The sequence below is a fragment of the Anthonomus grandis genome, chromosome 3 (assembly GCF_022605725.1).
Source record: "Anthonomus grandis grandis chromosome 3, icAntGran1.3, whole genome shotgun sequence".
Lineage (NCBI taxonomy): Eukaryota > Metazoa > Arthropoda > Insecta > Coleoptera > Curculionidae > Anthonomus > Anthonomus grandis.
In genome coordinates, this window is record NC_065548.1 from 14536656 (window position 1) to 14557451 (window position 20796).

Consider the following 20796-nt stretch of genomic DNA (forward strand, 5'->3'; position numbering starts at 1 on the left):
TTATTTCTAATTGTATCACACGCAAATATATCTTGACCACGTAAGATATCCAACAACTTTATCGTGGTTTAATAGTTATCGAAGTAAACCAACTTTTTTTTACCTCTTTCCTCCTCGGTCATATGTAAGACTACCCTCTCACCCAAAGTGTAGTCTTTATATTTTGTCTGTATTATCTAATTTTTTCCCTGGTATATGTCAAATTTTTTAATAAATCCATATTGATCTGACAGGCACCAAAGCTTATATCCACGTTTGACTGGTTTCATGGGGTTATACTACTTTAGCACGCTCCTCTCCTTAAATTTGACAATAGATTCATCCAATGATAACTCCCGACTTCCATAATAAAGAAATTTAAATTGATTATTCAAAATTTTGAATAATGGTCTGACTTTATACACTTTATCTTTGTTTTCCTTAGATAAAAGGCTGTTGTCATTAACATGCAAGAAAGATAATATTTCTTGAAAGCGGTTTCTTGACATTGCCTCACTTACCAAAGCAACATGGAGATCTCTACTAGTATTCCAGTAACATGATAGGCTGGGCAGTTGATGGTAGCTTATCAAGAAATTTATTCCAAGAAAGCACAAAAATTCATTTTCTGTTAAATTTAATGACTTCCCTTTTTGCACAGCATAAAGGTTTGACTGAAAAACAATTTTTTCTACAGCTGGACCTAATAATTTTAGAAAAACGCCAAGAGCCGTATCACATTCAATAAACTCGTTTTCATTAATTCCTGCTGGTTGATTATATTCTGACAAATCAGGGGCTGTTGCTAATCTTCTTTCCCATTTTCTTTGTATTGTTGATTCGCCATTTTTGTCGTTTTCCTCTTGATCACCTTCAGTTTCATTGTCATTTATATTTTCTAGATCGATTTCACTGTCTATCTCTTCTGTAACTTCTTTTTGTTCACTATTCATCATCTTATTTGTATCTTGTAAAATTTCTTCAGCTTGATTATCAGAATTGTCACTGGAAAATACATCTGCTAATGGACCTAAAAATACATTAGTATTTTATCACACCACGCACTGTCACGGTCAGCTGCTAACTGAAAGCATGAAATGTCAAAGCAAGTAGTGGCAACCTAAATTTTGTATTTACCAATAGGTACTTAAAAGGATCGTTAGAATTTAAAAGCATTTTTTACATGTAAAGAGGTTTTATGGGCTTTTATAAACATGGGACTTTAAAGTACCGTCACCTGGTAAATGTTATAAACAATTTGAAGGTCATGGGAGACTAAGGGTTAAATAAAATGCATTAATCTATACTTTTAATAATATTGTTAGAAAATCTTAAAAATTCCCTATTATTTTGGTTTAAGGCTCATCAGCCCTACGAACGATTGTAGTAGTGGGGAAAGCTATTGAAAGTGTAATCATTAAAATCGGTGTAACTTCTAAACCACTTATTCGATTTTAGCAATTCAAAATTTCAAAAAGATCAATGTAGCTGTAACAATGTCCATATCTTATTACTGCTCTATGGCTCCTAATAAAAGATCTGGAGGTCTCAATCTGTAATAATTCTTTTTTTTTAACTTACTCTAAAAGTCGAAATTAAACGGTATATTCTTGACATCTTGCAAAATATTACATAGTACAGTAAATCTGTCAAATTTGTGACGAAAAATTACCCATACACTTTTTTTGCGGAAATCGTTAAAAGAGCATACAAAAGGCTTAACTTAAAATTTGTGACCTCAACGCGTACCGGGTTTTTGAAAAAACTCAATAGTTTTTTGGATTTCGTTTATCTCGGGAATGGTTTTTGAAAAAATTTGTAAGAACAAAAAATGTCGGGGACATCATCTTCTTCAATGAAACTTCTGCGATGAAAATTACAAAAAGTAGATGACCCAAAAAAGTGTTTTTTCGCTTTTTGGGGTAGAAAAAATTTATTTATTGCAACATTGTCAATGTTGAAGAAAATGTTGTTCATCTCAAAAAAAACTACATACATTTAAAAAATTTTCTTGGACGATAAACCGTTCCCTAGTTATACCGTGTACAATTACGGCCATTTTGCTTTGTATGATGAAATTAAGTTTTTTCATACTCAAAATATTTAAAAATGTTCTTCCATATTTACAATACGAAAAAATATTTTTAATTCGAAAATTATTAATAAAAATAATGAACAATAATAAGAAAATGAAAAATATTATATGATTATTTAAGAAAATAGTATATGAATATTAACTTCATTGGTCAAAAGAGATATAAAAAAATTTTCATGCGCAGTCGTATAACATTACAACATAATAAAAAAAAAATATAAATTATTTTGTTAAAATATTCCTTGTTAGTAAACTGTGAAAGAATTCGATGAAAGTTGTTTCTTTTATGATAATCTTCGTTTAAAATGTTTTGTACTTACATTAATCCTTGTTCTATCAGTTTGTTGCGCTTATCACTATTATGTGGTTATATTTACAGTGAAATTAACTGTCATTACTTATTAATTCATGTTTGATAATTAAAGTTGTTTGTAATTTTTACTTTTAAATTATTATGCTTGCTCACTTTGATAAGGATAACGAAAAAAAATGTTGTTAACTATTTCACACATTTACAATAGGTGCAATTGTTTATTTAATTATTTATTTATTCATTAAATACATTGACATGTAAATCACCCTTTTGCGATAATAATACATAGTAGTTAAATTAAAATAAAATAAAAATTTACCGTTACTCGATTACAATAGAAATTCTACGGGGACAGGTTTGAGACGCTATAACTAAGGAACGGTTTATTCGTTAAGAAAATTTTTTAAATGAATTTTGTAGGTTTTTTTGAGACGAATAACTTTTTCATTGACAATGCTGCGATAAATAATTTTTCTCGAAAAAACGCTTTTTGGGTACTTTGACGCTATCAACTTTTGTTGTAATTTTGTAATTTTTATCGCAGCAAGTGAACTCAGGCAGAAAAGTTGTAGAAAATGATGTCCCCGACACTTTTTGTCCTTAAAAATTTTTCCAAAAACCTACCATTCTCGAGATAAATAAACTCCAAAAAACTTTTGAATTTTTTCAAAAGCCCGGTACGCGTCGAGGTCATAAATTTCAGGTTAAGCTTTTTGAATGCTCTTTTAACGATTTCCGCAAAAAAAAGTGTGTAGGTACTTTTTCGTTAAAACGACCTTTTTTTTCGACAGATTTACTGTACTAATAAAACCAAACGATAATATATTTGCTCGTTATAAAGTTACAACGAATTAAAGTTTAATTACGCACCGAGTTAAAACTTCTGTACCGCCATCTACCGTTCGGCCTTAGAATGTCTAATTAACGTACAGTAAGCAGCAAAAACAAAAGAAACTTTTAAATAATACTGTTAGGAAGCGTCACATATTCATTAGACCTAGTTTATTTGTCATTTTGGTTTCTGAATATCTTTTGCTCGATTTTTTGTAAAATACTCTTTACAAAAATGATCAAGCTGTTAATATGATTGCGGTTTTTTTGAGTTCCTTCAAAATGCAGCAATAGCTGAAAAACAGTATGCCACTTGGTATCCAGATCGCCGTCATTATGGCAGAAGAATGTTTCCGCACTTGGTACAGTGACTACAGGATATTGAGAGTTTTATTGGGCTCAGATTTAGAAGCCATCGCTCTACTGGAAGAACGGAAGAAAACATTATTACGGCGTTATACGGCCTACGTAGAATTTAATAGGCATGTTGGAAATCGAGCATTATCTTTAGATTTGGAAATAGATGTAACTACTGTTCGAAATATACTAAAAGACCATAGACACTTTGATTAGTTTTATTTAATTTAAGTTATTTGTTTAATGGTGCGACACTGTATAAAAACTAAATTTAATTTATCATTCCTGCGTTACTCGATCCTTTATTGCATAATGCGAGAAACAAGGACACGAGACAATATGTACTCTACTTTTGCATCACGTGACCGGGCAGGCCAATCGAAGCTCTCCGCTTTAACCTGCGCGATCGCGACGAGTCGACGGGAGAATCGAAGGGAAGAGGCTGTGAAAAAGTATTTTTTAGTTCGCTTAAGTTTAAGAATAACAAACAATCAAACATGTAACTCAAACCATTACCATTAAAGGCAAACTGTAAAATTGAGTAGCCTTTTTATTAATCCGATATTGGGAATATCTTAGCCCAACCAGGGGCACCACAAGAATCCCAAAAATATACATGGTCCTTCGTAGACGGATATAACCAAGAAATAACGCCGGCAGCCGCCATGTAAACCAGTGATCCAGTTGCAAACGGGAAACATGGCCGCCGTGAAAACCCGAAAATGCGAAGCATTGCATTGTGAAATATGTTGTAATAATTGATACAATTGAAGCTGACGAATTCAGAGCCAGGAAAAATAAGGTTAGTCCATTTTCCATCATCCCACTTATCCTTAATGCAATATTAATACCATTTGAACCACCTCTTTTAATTTATACCTATTTGTTTTATTCTGATCCACTATTTAATAACAAATCTACCGAGTGAGGTATGTTACTAGTTTAGTGTTTAGGTATGTGTTATGTTATTTAATTCAAACAATATAAAGCATAGCTGCCTATAACCCGCCTTAGACAGGCCTTAAGTCTATCCAATTAACTGATTTACTCACTTAATTTAATACTTATATTTTTCTTCTTTGGTTTACTAGCCTTTACCTTTCTGATTAACCTCATTAAGCCTACCATAGATAATAAAAATGACAAACAAAAAGCAAAGAAGTAATGTCGGTCTAAATGACTCATCCCAGGAGCGGTCTAAAGCTCAGGTAGAGGAATATAATATTCTTGTAGCTCAACGCGATGCACTAACAAATGAAATAAGTAGATTTCAAACATTTTTAGAGAATAAATGTATAGATTTAGACAATCCTCGAGATAACCCTATATTAAAAATAGATTTGAGCACCCGTTTAACTAATATTGAGCCCATTCTTAGTGAATTTAAAATTATTCAGCTAAAAATTGAGCAATTGTGCTTGGCTAATGATTTCGAAGAATCAGATAGCCAAGAGCAAGAGCGTACTGAATTTGAAAATTTATTTTATGGAACTGTATCCAATGCCAAAGCAACTCTAGAAAGAGTTGATAAAATTATTAATGCAAGTGTGCAGCCAGACTTAAGCTCAATCCCACATTTACCCACCTTTCAATCAATATATCCATATGGTCCTCGTTTGCCCCCTATACCCCTACCTAAATTTAATGGTTCTTATGAGGCATGGACCAACTTTAAGGACACATTTCTCTCTTTAATAGATAAAAGTACACAAATTAACAATGTGGAAAAATTTTATTATTTACAGTCTACCCTACAGGGAGAGGCAGCTCAAATCATTAGCTCATTGGCAGCTACCGAGCATAGTTATGCTACAGCATGGTCTTTATTGCAAGAAAGATATGAAAATAAAAAGGCAATCATACATTCCCACATTAAATGCATTTTTGAATTGCCTGTTATCAAAGACGAATCCCACATTCAGCTACGAAAATTCTTAGACCTATTCCAAACCCACTTTAAATCTTTACAAAACCTCGGGGAAACAGTAAAACAATGGTGCACGCCTGTCATATATCTGTTGAACTCAAAACTAGATTTTTCAACCCGAAAGGAATGGGAAACTTTCACTAAAGATATTGAAATCCCAACAATCCAGGATTTTTTAACATTCTTATCTCAGCGATGTTGCTTTTTAGAATCTTTGGATTTTAAACTAAATAATAAAAAGTTTCCTAGTAAGTTTGAAAAATCCTATGAACGTAAAACTTTAATAACCCAAAATGCTCTACGCTCATGCCCTAATGTAGTGTGTCCCATGTGTAAAGATACACATTTTATCTATTCATGCAAAAAGTTTTTAGAGTTGTCTGTATCAAGTAGGTTTTTTGAGGCAAGGAAAGCAAATCTATGCACAAACTGCTTGCGTCCAGGCCACAGACATAGAGAATGTCATTCAACAAACAGTTGTAGAAGATGTCAAGCGAGGCATCATACCCTCTTACATAGAGAATCTAATCAGGATCCTAATTACGATTCTAATATCCACTTAACTGGTAAACCTCATCAATCCCAATCAAGATATATGCAACCTAACCTTTTACAGCCTAAACGAGAAACAAACTCAAATTATACAAGTACTTTCAATTCTGGACAGCATATGATGCAAGGCAATAACGCCAATCATCAATCTCATGTAACCGCATCGAAGCATGCACCCTTTAGTCCTGGTAGCCAACAACAAAATACAATCAATCATAGTCTTATGTGTGAAACCCCAAATGTACCCCTCTCCCATAATTCGGGGTATTCAGATTTACCCAGTACAAGCCAAGCAACCCAAAACCTGTATTGTGCCAGCCAAAATCCCAACTCATTTGTTCTTCTTTCTACAGCATCCTTATGTATTTATGACAAAAACCACAAACCCATTATTTGCAAAGCCATTTTGGATAATGGTAGCCAATCAAACTTTATTAGTGAAAAATTATTCAAGCTATTAAATATACCATACCAATCTGTGAATATGTCAGTCTCTGGCATAGGCCCTGACGTCACAAACCTCACTAAACGAGTCCAGTTACAAATAAAGTCCATGGTCAATAATTTTTCGGCTAAAATCCCAGCTTTGGTGATTAATAAAATCACAGAGCTTACACCTCAAATTCCCATTGACATTTCTAGCATAAAACTACCCGCTGACATCATTCTTGCTGATTCAAGCTTTCACACCCCTTCGGAGGTTCATCTTCTGATAGGAGCTGGTTTATTTTATAATATACTTTGCTCTAGGCAAATAAAAACTGGCAATGGCAATCCCATTCTACAGGAGACCCAGCTTGGATGGGCAGTAAGCGGACCACTTTCTTTACTGGCAAATGTTTCCTATGCATCATCGTATAAAACCCATAGCCAATCATTGTTTTGCACCAATGACCTCCAAGGCTGTCTTGAAAAATTTTGGTTGACAGAAGAAACCACTCAGCAAGTACCCCATGTCCTCTCTAAAGAAGAGCTCGAATGTGAAGATCATTTTCAAGAAACCACTCATCAGGACTTAACAGGTCGCTTCATAGTAAAATTACCTACTAAACCCAATGTTTTTAATCTAGGTGACTCTCTGCAGCCTGCTTTAAAGAGATTCTATTCTCTGGAGCAGAAATTTAACAAGCACCCAGAAATTAAAAAATTATACATAGATTTTATTAAAGAATATATCTCTTTGGGCCACATGTCTGAAATACAACCTAATCAATCAATTGATTCTAAGTATCCATGCTATTATCTTCCACACCACTGTGTCGAAAAAGTTGATAGCACCACAACCCGTTTAAGAGTAGTCTTTGATGCCTCTTGCGTCTCAAGCACGGGCCTATCCCTGAACGACACCCTTAAAATAGGTCCTAATATTCAAAACGATTTGTTCTCCATCATTGTGAAATTCCGTAAACACAATTATGTTCTTATCGGTGACATCGCCAAGATGTATCGCCAGGTTTTACTAGAACCATGTCAACGCAACCTTCAGCGTATAATATGGCGGGACAACCCCAACGAAAATATTCGACATTTTACCTTAAATACTGTCACTTATGGTATGGCAAGTTCCTCCTATTTAGCTACTCGCTGTCTCAAGGAAATTTCTAATCGTTCTAAAAACAACTACCCCCATGAAAGTCAAGTGTTACGTACGGACTGCTACGTTGACGATATCGCGTCAGGAACTGATACCAAAGAAGAGCTTATCGTCCTTGGAAAGAATCTTGTTGCTCTTCTTAAGAAATTTGGATTTGACTTAAGAAAGTTTTGCTCAAATGACCCCGAAGTGTTATCAGAGTTAAGCCCAAATGCATCTCTTGACACACATTTTATTCTGAATGATGAGCATAGTACAAAAACCCTTGGGATATCCTGGAATCCCAGACAAGATTTATTTATATACACTTCAACCATAAACTCCAATTCTAAACCAGTAACAAAAAGAACCATTCTTTCCTTAATTTCTCAAATATTTGACCCGTTGGGCCTCTTAGGTCCCATGATAGTTCAAATAAAGCTGCTCTTACAAAAGTTATGGCTTCTCAAGGTCGATTGGGACGATCCTGTTCCCACAGATGTTTTTCGAACTTGGAAAAATTTTACTTATCATCTATCTTTAGTAGACTACTTTCGAATTCCTCGACAAGTAACCATCAAAAATGCAATTTTCTTAGAGCTCCATGGATTTTGTGACTCCTCAATAAATGCCTTTGGAGCATCTATCTATGTGCGTTTAATCGACCCACTTGGCAACATTGCAGTCAACCTCTTATGTGCTAAAAGTCGAGTAGCTCCCCTAAAGGCTGCAACCTTACCCCATCTCGAGCTTTGCGGAGCTCTAGTTTTATCACGATTGATGAAGAAGGCTCTAAATGCCCTAGATTGCAACCCAGACAAAATAAATTTTTATACCGACTCTACCATAGTTCTCTGTTGGATTTCTTTGGAACCTCGCCAGTTAAAGACTTATGTGTGCAACTGAGTTTCTGAAATTCAGCAACTTACCAATATAAACAGTTGGCACCACATATCTTCAACAGAAAATCCAGCAGACATAATATCTAGAGGCACCAATCCTCAAGATCTGAAATCTTGTTCCTTATGGTGGCATGGACCTTCATTTCTTTCGAAGCTTACAGAATTTTGGCCAAAGAATACCAATATTTTGAATTTTTAAACGTAAACCACCCGATCCTGGCATCCTAGAATTGAACCCAAAGTCCATAATCCTTACTTCAGCTCATATAGAAAGAAATTCTTTGTTTGACAAATTTTCAGACTACAACAAGCTAGTCAACGTAACCGCCTATTGCCTTAGATTTGTTCAGAATATAAAATCACCCAAGACCATTCGTCAAATTGGACATTTAACGCCCACAGAGCGTCAGAATGCATTAAATACTCTAGTCATCATGGCCCAAGTTGAATGTTTTTCTGACGACATTCGAAACCTTAAAGTTAAGGGAAATGTAAAACCTCAAAGTAAACTAAAATCCTTGAACCCATTTATAGATAGTCAAGGTATTCTGCGTGTCGGTGGACGATTAAAAAATTCTTTGCTCGATTACCAAACCAAACATCCTATGTTGTTACCACAATATCACCCTTTGACCCGTTTGATTATCACTCATGAGCATAAAAGAAACTTTCACCCAGGAGTACAATCAACACTATCGTTTGTCAGGCAATCCTTTTGACCTCTTCATGAAAAATCAGCCGTAAAATCTATTCTTCGAAAATGCGTAGTTTGCTATAAAGTAAATCCCAAGCCCTTAGCTACCCTCATGGGGACTTACCTGAACCCCGAGTTACCCCTTCTAAACCATTCCTCCACACCGGCGTAGATTATGCTGGATTTTTTCTTATGAAGGAATCGAAGTTAAGAAACCGCAGATTTATAAAGGCCTACTTATGCGTCTTTGTCTGTCTAGCTACCAAGGCTGTACACTTAGAGGTAGTCAGCGATCTAACCTCTCAAGGCTTTATAGCTATGCTTAAACGGTTTGTGTCAAGACGAGGGTTGTGTAAACATTTGTACTCTGACAATGGAACGAATTTCGTTGGAGCACAGAGTGAATTACAAGAAATATTCAAATTTTATGATACTTCTGAGTTTCAGGCTTATTTTAAAAACAATATGATTAATTTTCACTTTAACCCTGCTAGATCACCACATTTTGGGGGTTTATGGGAGGGTGTAGTAAAATCATTTAAACACCATTTGCGGCGTATTTTATCTGAGGATAACCATTTAACCTATGAAGAGTTTTATACCTTTGTGGTTCAGGTAGAAGCAATATTGAACTCCCGTCCTATTCTGCCCCTCAGCAACGATCCTCTAGACCTTGAATCCTTAACTCCCGGGCATTTCCTTATTGGACATGCGCTCAATATGGTTCCCGATGCTGACTTCAAGGAGACCCCAATGAATCGGCTTACTAGATATCAAATGCTCCAGTCTATGGTTCAACATTTCTGGCGGAGATGGTCGGAGCAGTACCTCCACACCCTCCATGAGAGACACAAGTGGCGCTTCAAAAGCGAAAGTCCCAACCTTCTTGGCGCATTGGTTTTGCTCAAGGATGACAGCAACCCCCCTTCCAAGTGGACCGCTGGTCGAATCACTGATATTCACCCCGGAAAGGATGGAGTGGTGCGTGTGGTGAGTGTGCGGATTTCTAATGGAAACATTTTAAAACGAAGTATCGTTAAGGTATGCCCTCTTCCAATTTCCGACTAAACCCTTTGTTAGTTTGTTCTAACTGAACTTGTGAATCTTAACTTTAAGTCATATCTTAGTTTAATTTGTTAAATTTAACTTATACTTATTCATTTTCTTTAATTAAATTTCGAGCTTTAGCTTATTGAAAGGTACTCCGGGTACTTTCAAGGGTGGCGGTATGATTAGTTTTATTTAATTTAAGTTATTTGTTTAATGGTGCGACACTGTATAAAAACTAAATTTAATTTATCATTCCTGCGTTACTCGATCCTTTATTGCATAATGCGAGAAACAAGGACACGAGACAATATGTACTCTACTTTTGCGTCACGTGACCGGGCAGGCCAATCGAAGCTCTCCGCTTTAACCTGCGCGATCGCGACGAGTCGACGGGAGGCTGAAGAGGCTGTGAAAAAGTATTTTTTAGTTCGCTTAAGTTTAAGAATAACAAACAATCAAACATGTAACTCAAACCATTTCCATTAAAGGCAAACTGTAGAATTGAGTAGCCTTTTTATTAATCCGATATTGGGAATATCTTAGCCCAACCAGGGGCACCACAAGAATCCCAAAAATATACACACTTTTTAATACACCTTTTTAATATCAATCTCTCCTCAAATAGGTATACAGACATTTCTTTTTATTTTAAGGCTAGATCCCTACCATGTATATACCTAATCCTACACCATGCAACGAACATGATTTTGAGAACAGAATTGATTTTTGTCAACGGATGCTAGAAATGATTCGGGAAAACAGGGATTTTGTGTCACCGATTCTGTGGACCGATGAAGCTACTTTTAGTAGCGATGGTAAGTCAGGTATGATAGGCATTATTGCTCGGCTGAAAATCTCAGTTGGAAGTGTGGGATTATCGGAATGAAATTTATTGGTCCTTATTTTTTTGACGGCACATTAACCGGTAATGCTTTTGTTTATTTTTCAATAAACATTTTGCCTTTTTTAATAGAAGATTTGACATTGGAAGTGAGGTGGACCATGCATTTCCAATTGGACGGATGTTCAGCACATTTTTCTCGTTTTGGGCGGCATCATACTATTAGAGTAAGGGCGACAAATATGGAATACTTTTTTTTTAAACTGCAAAATTATGAGAACTTTTTTATTTTTTTAACACAAAAATATTAAAAGTAATTAAAAAGCATGTTATATTGCGCTATTATAACTTGTATTTGTAAAAAATAAAAACGTTTCAAAAATTGTAATAAAAAAACTAAAATATTAATATTTCCCTTTTTTAAAAATAGGGTCACAAATATGGAATATTTAGAAAACTAAACTAAATACTAAATCTATTGGCAGAAATCGCAAATATAAATGCCAGATACATATGAGGTACATTACAAATGACACCATGAGTTGCAGGATTTGCACTGTATCCACTGTTATGTATCTACTGTCTAGGATTTTTTGCTTTCCAAAAGCTTTCCACCACAAAACAAACACTCTGGATTATCAGAAACATCCGGAACTTTTTCACAATTTTCGCCAATACATAATGAATCATCTGAGTCATCATCTGTTGTCTGTTGCGTTGTCCTTAAAAAGTTGTCCTAATAATGTTTTTACAGATTTTAAAAATACGTTGAAATAAAAAAATACAGCCCTTTTTCAAAAATGCAACTTTTTGATTTTTTCCAAATATTTTAAAATCGGAAAAAGATAAAATAGTTCTGAAAGCGGCATTTAATTGGTAACTAAATGCCCTATAACTTTCCCCATTTAACCAATTTTTTATCTCTTATAGTTTCCAAGATACCCATACATGTACACCCAATTTGGTCCACACTGTATATAAAAAAAAAGTAGCAAAAAACTAAACGATTCATTACATAATAGAAATGGATAATTTATGTATGTACAAAATGAACTGTTAATATAAGTAAGCCAATACTGGAAGCACTTTCAAAATTTTCCAAATTTTTGACTATTTTATAGCTAGTTCTAGATAAAAATTGATTTATGATCAGTTATTTACATTTTCCCAAAAAATATAAATAAATTAAATTTGATTCTGGATAAAGTAAAATTTTGCCATAGTTCATTCAAACATTCAATCATCTTGAATTAAAAATAAAAAAAGTTAAATTATTGTGCTTTTTTAAATTCTTAATTCAAATTTTAAATATATTATCATATCAAATTAAAAGTTCGGGATAAGATACAAGTAAATATTATATTACTTGTAGTACGCTAACAATGAATATTTCCAGTGGCCTACTTTATCAATAAAATTGGTATTCAGTCAAAGTTATTATCTCCGGCAACTGCCACTTGAAAACTAAAATCAAATTAAAAGTTCGGAATAGAATTTTAATTTTTATTCAAAAATGCTAATTAATTCAGCTCAAGTAGGTTGAGAAAGTTAAGTGCTCTCCTTGCTTAAAACTCGTATGTGCTCATGCATTTCAAAAGCTATTTTGTTCATACGCTGAAATGAATTAAATTGTTTTCTAGACTTCTCAAAAGTAGGTCTCATTATGTACAAGAAGCTTATTATCATTAATTATAAATTTCACGTTAGACATTTCACTTTAAAAGTAGAAGTTTATTTTTGTATAATGATAATAAATGAAAAACATATTTTCTAAGATTATTTATTATATTTAACTGTTTTTTATTTTAATTTTAGCTTTTAGCTTATATGCCACTGTGTGTTTTATTGATTTTTTAATGAAATTACGAGTAAACCAACATTACACAATCTGAAATGCTTTAGGTCACGAAGTAAATTTATTTCCAGATACGGTGATTTATATTTCCAACGTTTCCACTGCCCTGCTTATAATTTAAAAATAAAATTCTTTATCACAGTGCGGCTTTAAAGGAAAGCTTACAGTCATTATAAAAACTTCAAGATAATAGAAAATTGTAAAAATAATTTTTATTATTTTTTTATAAACTTAATATTTTACCACAAGCTCAATTTAAAAAAAAATTATTCAATTTAAAAATTGATTATGGAAAAACTAGAAACAAAGTTTGAACAAAAGAAACTCGAATTCTATTGTTTTAGTGGACATCTATGCTAATCTCTGCCGCTGTGCATTGGGGTACAATGTTAGCGTGCATCCTGGATAACGATAAAAAACTAACCAGGCCTAACTAATAAAGACCTAATTATTAGGGCAACACATAACCACGCCTACGGAATCGCAACTTACGCTTGATCAACGATTGAACGAAACATCTGGCTCAAACAACAAAAACATTAGCAATATATATAAACTTCCCGTTACCTTCTGGTCACGTGATAGTCTGCCCACCTCAACCCACCCAATTGTACATGTGGAATAGGGTGGACTTCAACAACCATCACACGCTTAAAAAATCCATGAACACAGACAAGAACAGCAAATTATAAATGAACTCGGCAGGGCATAATAATACATACTTAGTGTTTGATGCTAAATAGGGAGGATTCTTTATATCAGCAGTCTGGAATTAGGAATATAACCCTGATGTCTGGTTTATTAGCGCCATAGTGATGATACACTACTACGAGTATGAGCAACCTGCATAATTCTGGCAGATTTCCCTCACAGTCAATACCGACTGGATATTAAATTTGATAGACATAAGTATTCCACTGATAACATCCTTTCCACGGCCAAGATACATACATATCGGGCTGGAATAACGAGGGCCAGGAATAGTAAAATACAGTTCTTGAGAGCGGATACAGAGAAATAGCTGTTGAACTATTGCACAAACTGGATATAGCGTGTCCAAAGGCGGTAAACAGAAATAATCAACAACCTATAATTTAAAAAAATCTAGGTGAAAAGCGCCACTCTTAAGAAAACTCGGCAAAGACCCAAAAAATGATGTAAGTACATCCAGATAGGATTGCTTTTCACGTTGTGTTTACATCAAAAGTACTTTGGAATAAAGCTTGCTTAACTCGCGTTAAACAGGAACTTAAAGCCCTAAAAGCCAATAGTTAGGAAGAAACCGAGTTTTTCGTGGCGATTCACTGCTGAAGTTTTAGAGGAGAAGTTAATTTTTCACAAACGTCATGAAAAAGGGAACTACCCCGAGCGCAAAAGAAAAATCCAGAGTCACCGTATCCTTAAACCCGAGAAAGCCGAATGATGATCCGAAAAGTTACCGTTTAATAGTGCTGCTAAGTAAAATTTATAAGCTACTTGAAACAAAATGCCGGAGAGCGGTCCCATCGAGTAGACTGGTTTTAGATCAGAGAGAAGCTGCACAAACCAGATTATGTTACTCACGACCCATATCAAACAAGTCTTTCAAAATCACCTAAAGACATTTCTCAGGGATCTAGATGGTCCATTGATCCGACATAGATCTCACTGCAGCTTATGACACTGTTTAAAGACATGAATTACTATATAAGTTTTATTAATCAGTTCCATGCAAACAAACTCTGCATCATGTATAACATGCAACATGCTTACAGGGAGAGTATTTGGGGTGAGACTGAGTTGCAAAACGAGTTGTTTAGGAACGTCTAATGACATTCTGCCTCAGGAGTCTGTCCTGCCCCTACTATTGTTCAACCTCTACTATTCTGACTTGCCTGAAACTAAATCTCGGAACTTCAATACTAGCCACGCAACATTGCTTCTATTTCTTCAAAGAAACAAAAGGAGCCCTTTGTTCAAACTTGGCGAGCTTAGCAATATGTTTCCGCAAATGGAGATTGAAGCCAAATCCCAATAAAAGAGAAACGGCGTGCTTTTATGTTTCCAAAAGAACAGCGAATAGGCAGCTCCAGGTCTACTTTAAGAATACCGTACTTTACCACAACACACACTTGAAGTATCTTGGGGCACTCTAACAGGATACTAATCTATAAGAGTTACGTATAAGAATACGGCTGCGAAAGTGTAACTCGGAATAACATTCTTCAGAAGCTACGCGGCACTACCTGAGGCTCTACCGCTGAAATTTTACGAACCTCAGTACTTGGGCTGGTTTACCCAACTGCAAAATACGCCACACCACAATAAAAATTGAACATATAACTGAATGAGACTATGAGGATAGTTAGCGGAATGCCAAGATTGATACCCACCAACTAACTGCTAATACTGTTCCATATAATCCCTCCAAATATCCAATTCAAAGCAGCTCTTCATCAAGAATATAAACGGGTACAAGGCGATCCGAGCTTTCCCATACACCAGGATACGGATAAATCATGCAGAAACAGAGTACGATCCAAAACTACAATCATAAGAACGGCTAAAGAAACGCGCACCACGGAGTTTAATCCAATAGACTACAAGGAGCAAAAATAAACAGATAACTGCTTCTCTCAATGCAGGATATGCGCAATTTACAAGTTGTAAATACAAGGCAGAAAAGCAAACCGTACAACCTTAGAACATTGAAAGGCTAGAATTAGTAAACAACATCTTTGTTTGAGTCCAACATGTGCACAGGGGCAAGAGGGGTGTTTTGTTTACAAACATATTTGCCGATTCTCTGTTGTCAAGTCGACGCAAATTTCCAACGGAGGAAATTTTTAGCTATATTTTAACAACCATTATAACGTTAATTTAATTTATTTGTGTTGTATTTTATAGGAAAATTTAAAATAAAAAGTATAAGTACTACAATTAACCTATTTTAAGAATAAATATAATATCCTTAAGCAAAAAAAAAACAAAATTATTAACATTCTTATCCCTAAAACTGCTTCTAAAAAATTTGAAGCGACAACACCGGAGCTTAAGCGCCTGAGCCATACGCGTAGTGTCATCTGTCAAACGGTTTTTTGTTTATTTTCGGGATTCGTGTATTTTCTTTAATTTTCGGTTTCAAAAAGAAAAAGGCCACATTTTAGTGTTTTTTTAAATTGCTAGGATGGGAAAAACTTGTGTCACTTGTGCCGCATCATGATGAAAAGGTGATTCAAGCCGATCTTTTCACAAGTAAGTACCGATACTTTCATAACATCACATCATGGTGTAACCATCATCATAAACGTAGAATAGGGGATCTTATAGATATAAACCTAATAAAAACTTGAATGTGAAAATGTGCGTAAAATACCAAAATATTTATATTTTTAAATCTAAATATTTTTTTGAACATATTCATCTATCAATAGGCTATAAAAAATATAAAACTAGAATTTTGTCCCTGGTTTTATTGCAGGATTTTATGTTCTTTTTTGTTGTTTTGGCAGAAAGAAGGCATACCTAATACCCATGTACCTATCTATGTATAGTTATGTTTTTTTAATATAGACATTAGGTAGATAGATGAAATTACTAATTTTTTATTGCCTTTAAAGAATTTTGAAATTTATTTAGATATTGATATCTATGTATAAAGTTAATTTTGTCTTTCCCTAAAATTTGGTCGATAATTTTTTTTTTGTTTTACCATATTGCAACTTACAATAATATATATAGTAATTGGCACCACATATTAATTCATTACTGTAATTTTTTTTGCTTTTTGATTAAATATCAAATACTTATTATAGACTGCCTAATATATGCCCAAAGGGAACAATGGATTTCATTAATGGAAATCAATACAATTAAACAGAACATATTTGTTTGTTCAAATCAAATCCTTAGAAGTGATTTCTTATATAAGGAAGATAATATTATCATTAGCCAGACTATAAAACAAATCAGCTCTACCTCAAAGATAATTTTTTTTAAATATATTTTTCTAGTATAAAAAAATCATCACAAAAAGGATTAGTGTTACTCATATAAGCTTTATTTATAACTAATACTAATTAAATTAGGTAAGTGTGTAAAACTATTTTTTTACTAGGATTTCTGATGCACTGGTTAAAAACACAGCAGCGGATAATTCAGTTAATTTACCAAGTGATTTATCCTTCAAAGCTGCAGAGGCAGCTTTCCTGAAGAGTTTGTATAATTACAGATCTGATCATTCATCATCAACAATAACTGCATCTGAGATTAATAGTTCTACAGTAATCGTGGGGTCTAGGTCAACAATTACTATTTCTCATCAAAGCCGTTTTTGTTTAACTGGTACACATTCCCTGACTCTGCCAAGAAAAAGGTAAAAATACACTCAAAATAGACTACTAGTTTTTTGCCATGTATTATCCTATTCTATATATCTTATTTAAAAGTGATATAGTATTTTATTGTGTTATATTTGTTTAATATTAAAATATTTAATATTAATTAAATGTATGATATTACAAAGATTCTTTATAATAACATACATTTTATTGATCAATTGGATTATCATAATACATTTTTTTAATTTTGGTAATACTATATTTTTATGTATATTATTCTAGGGTAAAATCAAAATGATATCCTGAGGACCTAAGCACTGATGATTCCACCGTTTTAAAAGCTAAATCACTTGTCACCAAATTATAGAAAAAAAAATAAAGAAAATTAAAATTCGAAGCTTGCAACAAACAAATTTGCGCCAAAGAAATTGAATTAGATCTCAAGTCAATACTTAAGAAATAATAACATGATTTTCGAAAAATGTTGGGCAACATACTTCATATTTTATTTGACTTGTAAAAGTACTTGTTTGTATATTACTACTAATAAACTATCTAATCTATTGTACATAGTCTTTATTCTTAGGTAAGCTTTGTTTTTTAGTATAAATTAATATAATATAATAATTGGTATTAGGTATTATATAGGTCACTATTAAATGTCTCAAAACCATTATACAGGCTAAATACTCATAATAAAAATCTTATAACCTACAAAAAACCTGCAACTCCTTCACAATTTGAACATCCTTGTAGTTTTAACTTTTTCCGCTGAAGCAATACTGTCTCTTTGAAAAAGTCAGCACCATAGAAGTATATATTATGTTATATAAGTAAGTGATGTAAAACTGAGTTTTGTCCAATATAACAATAACAATAAAATTTTGCAAAAAGTTAAAAATATGTGTCTTAAAACATGATTTATTAAGAAATCTATAATATTATATTAATAAAATATTTAATTTCCATAAAAATGCTTTGACAAAAATGCTGCCTTTTATTAGGACCTTCCTCTAATGAAGTCCGTTAAAAAAAAACACATAAATAGCTCATAAATGGTAATATTACTTATAGTCAAACTCTTTAATAATTAATAAAAATTTATCAGGTAAATATTTGTTAACGACGTCACTGGTAAAGAGTGCTTGTATCGGTGACATCAACAATGCGATCGAGCGGCGTTGCGATGCCATTACCGTTTTTTCGTTTCTTCGTACTTTATTTTCATTTATTTAACGTATATTGACTTCAATATATTCGATATCTTATCAAATTTATTTTAAATAAATGCTTGATATTTTATTAAAGGGGAGCAGTAGTATTGTTTTGTGCCTTCGGAAACAACTGAAAATTTTTATGCTATTATAAAGTGATTTTTGCCATTTCTCTATAAGCATTTGGCATCATTGCATCAGAGATGTTGCAAGCAAACAAACCTGCCCATAGTTCCACGGCATGCTACTTCTAGCCTTTCAATGTTCTAAGCGTACAACACAAGGTGATGGAATATCCGAATACGGCATATGAGGGTTATTTCGATGACTTTCTTTCAATGGCAACTTATGATTCAATTGACGTTTGTCAACCTGAACTAATTTGTGTTCGTGTTATATACTTATATGTATTTTATACATATATACGATTAATATAAAAATATCTGAGGCTGTATTCTGTGATTTGACAAAAGCGTTTGAATGACTTAGTATTAAGACCTATATACTGCTACGGAAGCTTGGACGTTATGGCTACTCAGTTCAAACCATTCTGTTACAAGGTGTTCATGGAGCTCCTCAGAGGCCCGCCTTTCCAGCCAGCCGTTTAATTTATTTTATCAGAACAGAAATTAAAAAATATATAATGTTTGCAAATATTAAAGTCTAGTGTAAAAACAATATTGTGAAACTTGCAAGCGAAATTCCACATCATCACATAAAATTCCACTAAGAATTAGTTGCCTCTTATAGGGACCTGTTTATTGATAAAAAAAACTAATTTATATTTAAAGTTTAACTTACGCCTAGTTTTATAGTCTACTATTTAGTTTGTTTTATAGTCTAGTGTTTACCTTGTTTAAGGGCTCCTTTTGAACCCCAGTTTGGGTTATTTTATAGTAAATTACTATAAATTCTGTAGTTTGAACACTCCAGATTTTAAATAAATGTTGCAAGTAATCCTTTACCTTTACCACAATCTGAACTCTTTTCTTTTAGTAGTTTAATGATTTAAAGAGCCGCGAAAGTACCTCGTGTCATCTCTTCGCCTAGACCCAGAGGTGCAATAAGGATGACGTGAGCGGCAAACACACCTCGCGGCATTTCGGGACATACGTCGAAACTTGACGAATGTTCTATAACAGTGGTCTAGCACGGTGCCCACTGAATCGGCATCGACCGTCTCGGCACGGTTGGTACAATCGGCCGGATTTGCTTCACCTGTATTTAAATGAGGCCGCGCACACTGAATCGGTTTGGTACGTTCGGTCGGTTCGGTTTTCTCCGGCGACGATCTCATATTGTGGGGAGGGCAACTTTTGCCGATTGCATCGAAAGCCTGCGACTATTTTAGCATTTTTTCGCAAAGAGTGAGGAACTGTTTCAAAGAATTTTAAAAACCGTTGATTTAATAAATATGTCAAACGAAATTTTAATCGAAGCTGTTCGCAGTTTTAGAATATTGTATGACAAACAAAACACATATTATCATGATAATTTAAGGAAAGAAAACGCTTGGGAGGAGGTATCCAAATTAACTGGATATTCTGGTAAGTGTCATTTATTATATCTTAAATCGGTGTTTTCGTTACTTACTGTTTATTAAGTTGGCATCATCAGGAGATTTTAAAAGTCAGTTTTAATTATCTGAGGATGCCAACTTGGTCGGCGAAATATGCGAGTGTGAAAGTTCTTGTTTTAGTGTTAAGTGGTGTACAACTCTTGCTTTGAATATAATTTATATTTTTACAAAAATACACAAAAAACACGTTGGAATGTTATCTTATCATTTATTTTATTTGACTCTATACATTGTGTCCCACAACGAATGCCGGCTATCTATATCTCGTAAAGTAGAGTTCAGAAATTTTTAAAATTTGACAGTATACCAACGTTGAGGCGCAGTTCACTTAATGATACAACCATCTTCTTTAAAAAAAATCCAAAATCTCCTACGCTTTTCTACCGCTTCTACTTCAGCATAGGCTACTGCAATCATAATATCCTCTTCAGAATCTGAGGAACTGCTAATTTTTTTTTAAAAAGGCTTAAACGGGAGCTTAATCACAATACTTCTATATGCTCGAATCGTCGAACGTTACCGACTGAACGGACCAAACGTGCCGAACCGACCGAGCCGATCCGATTCAGTGGGCGCTCTCCTTAAGGAGCTCTGGCCGAGAGGAGGCCAGTTCCAGTTTAAGTACGAATATTGGCGCAATTTTTAAATCGAAATGAATAGTTGGCAATACATACAGTGTAAATAAATATTTCTAGTAGTCTTAAGTTATTGTGTT

The 20796-nt window shown here is 33.9% G+C and overlaps 1 protein-coding gene across 1 annotated transcript; it reads left to right on the forward strand.

Annotated features, from left to right (window-relative positions):
• Positions 1 to 4714: 4714 nt before the first annotated feature.
• On the forward strand, positions 4715 to 8533 carry LOC126734259 (uncharacterized). Its single transcript, XM_050437800.1, has one exon. It carries the CDS (start codon positions 4715 to 4717, stop codon positions 8531 to 8533), a length of 3819 nt encoding a protein of 1272 aa, XP_050293757.1.
• The last annotated feature ends 12263 nt before the right edge of the window (positions 8534 to 20796 follow it).

Excerpts from the sequence above, each read along its gene's own strand:
- LOC126734259 (XM_050437800.1), top strand. The coding sequence starts at position 4,715 with ATGACAAACAAAAAGCAAAGAAGTAATGTCGGTCTAAATGACTCATCC.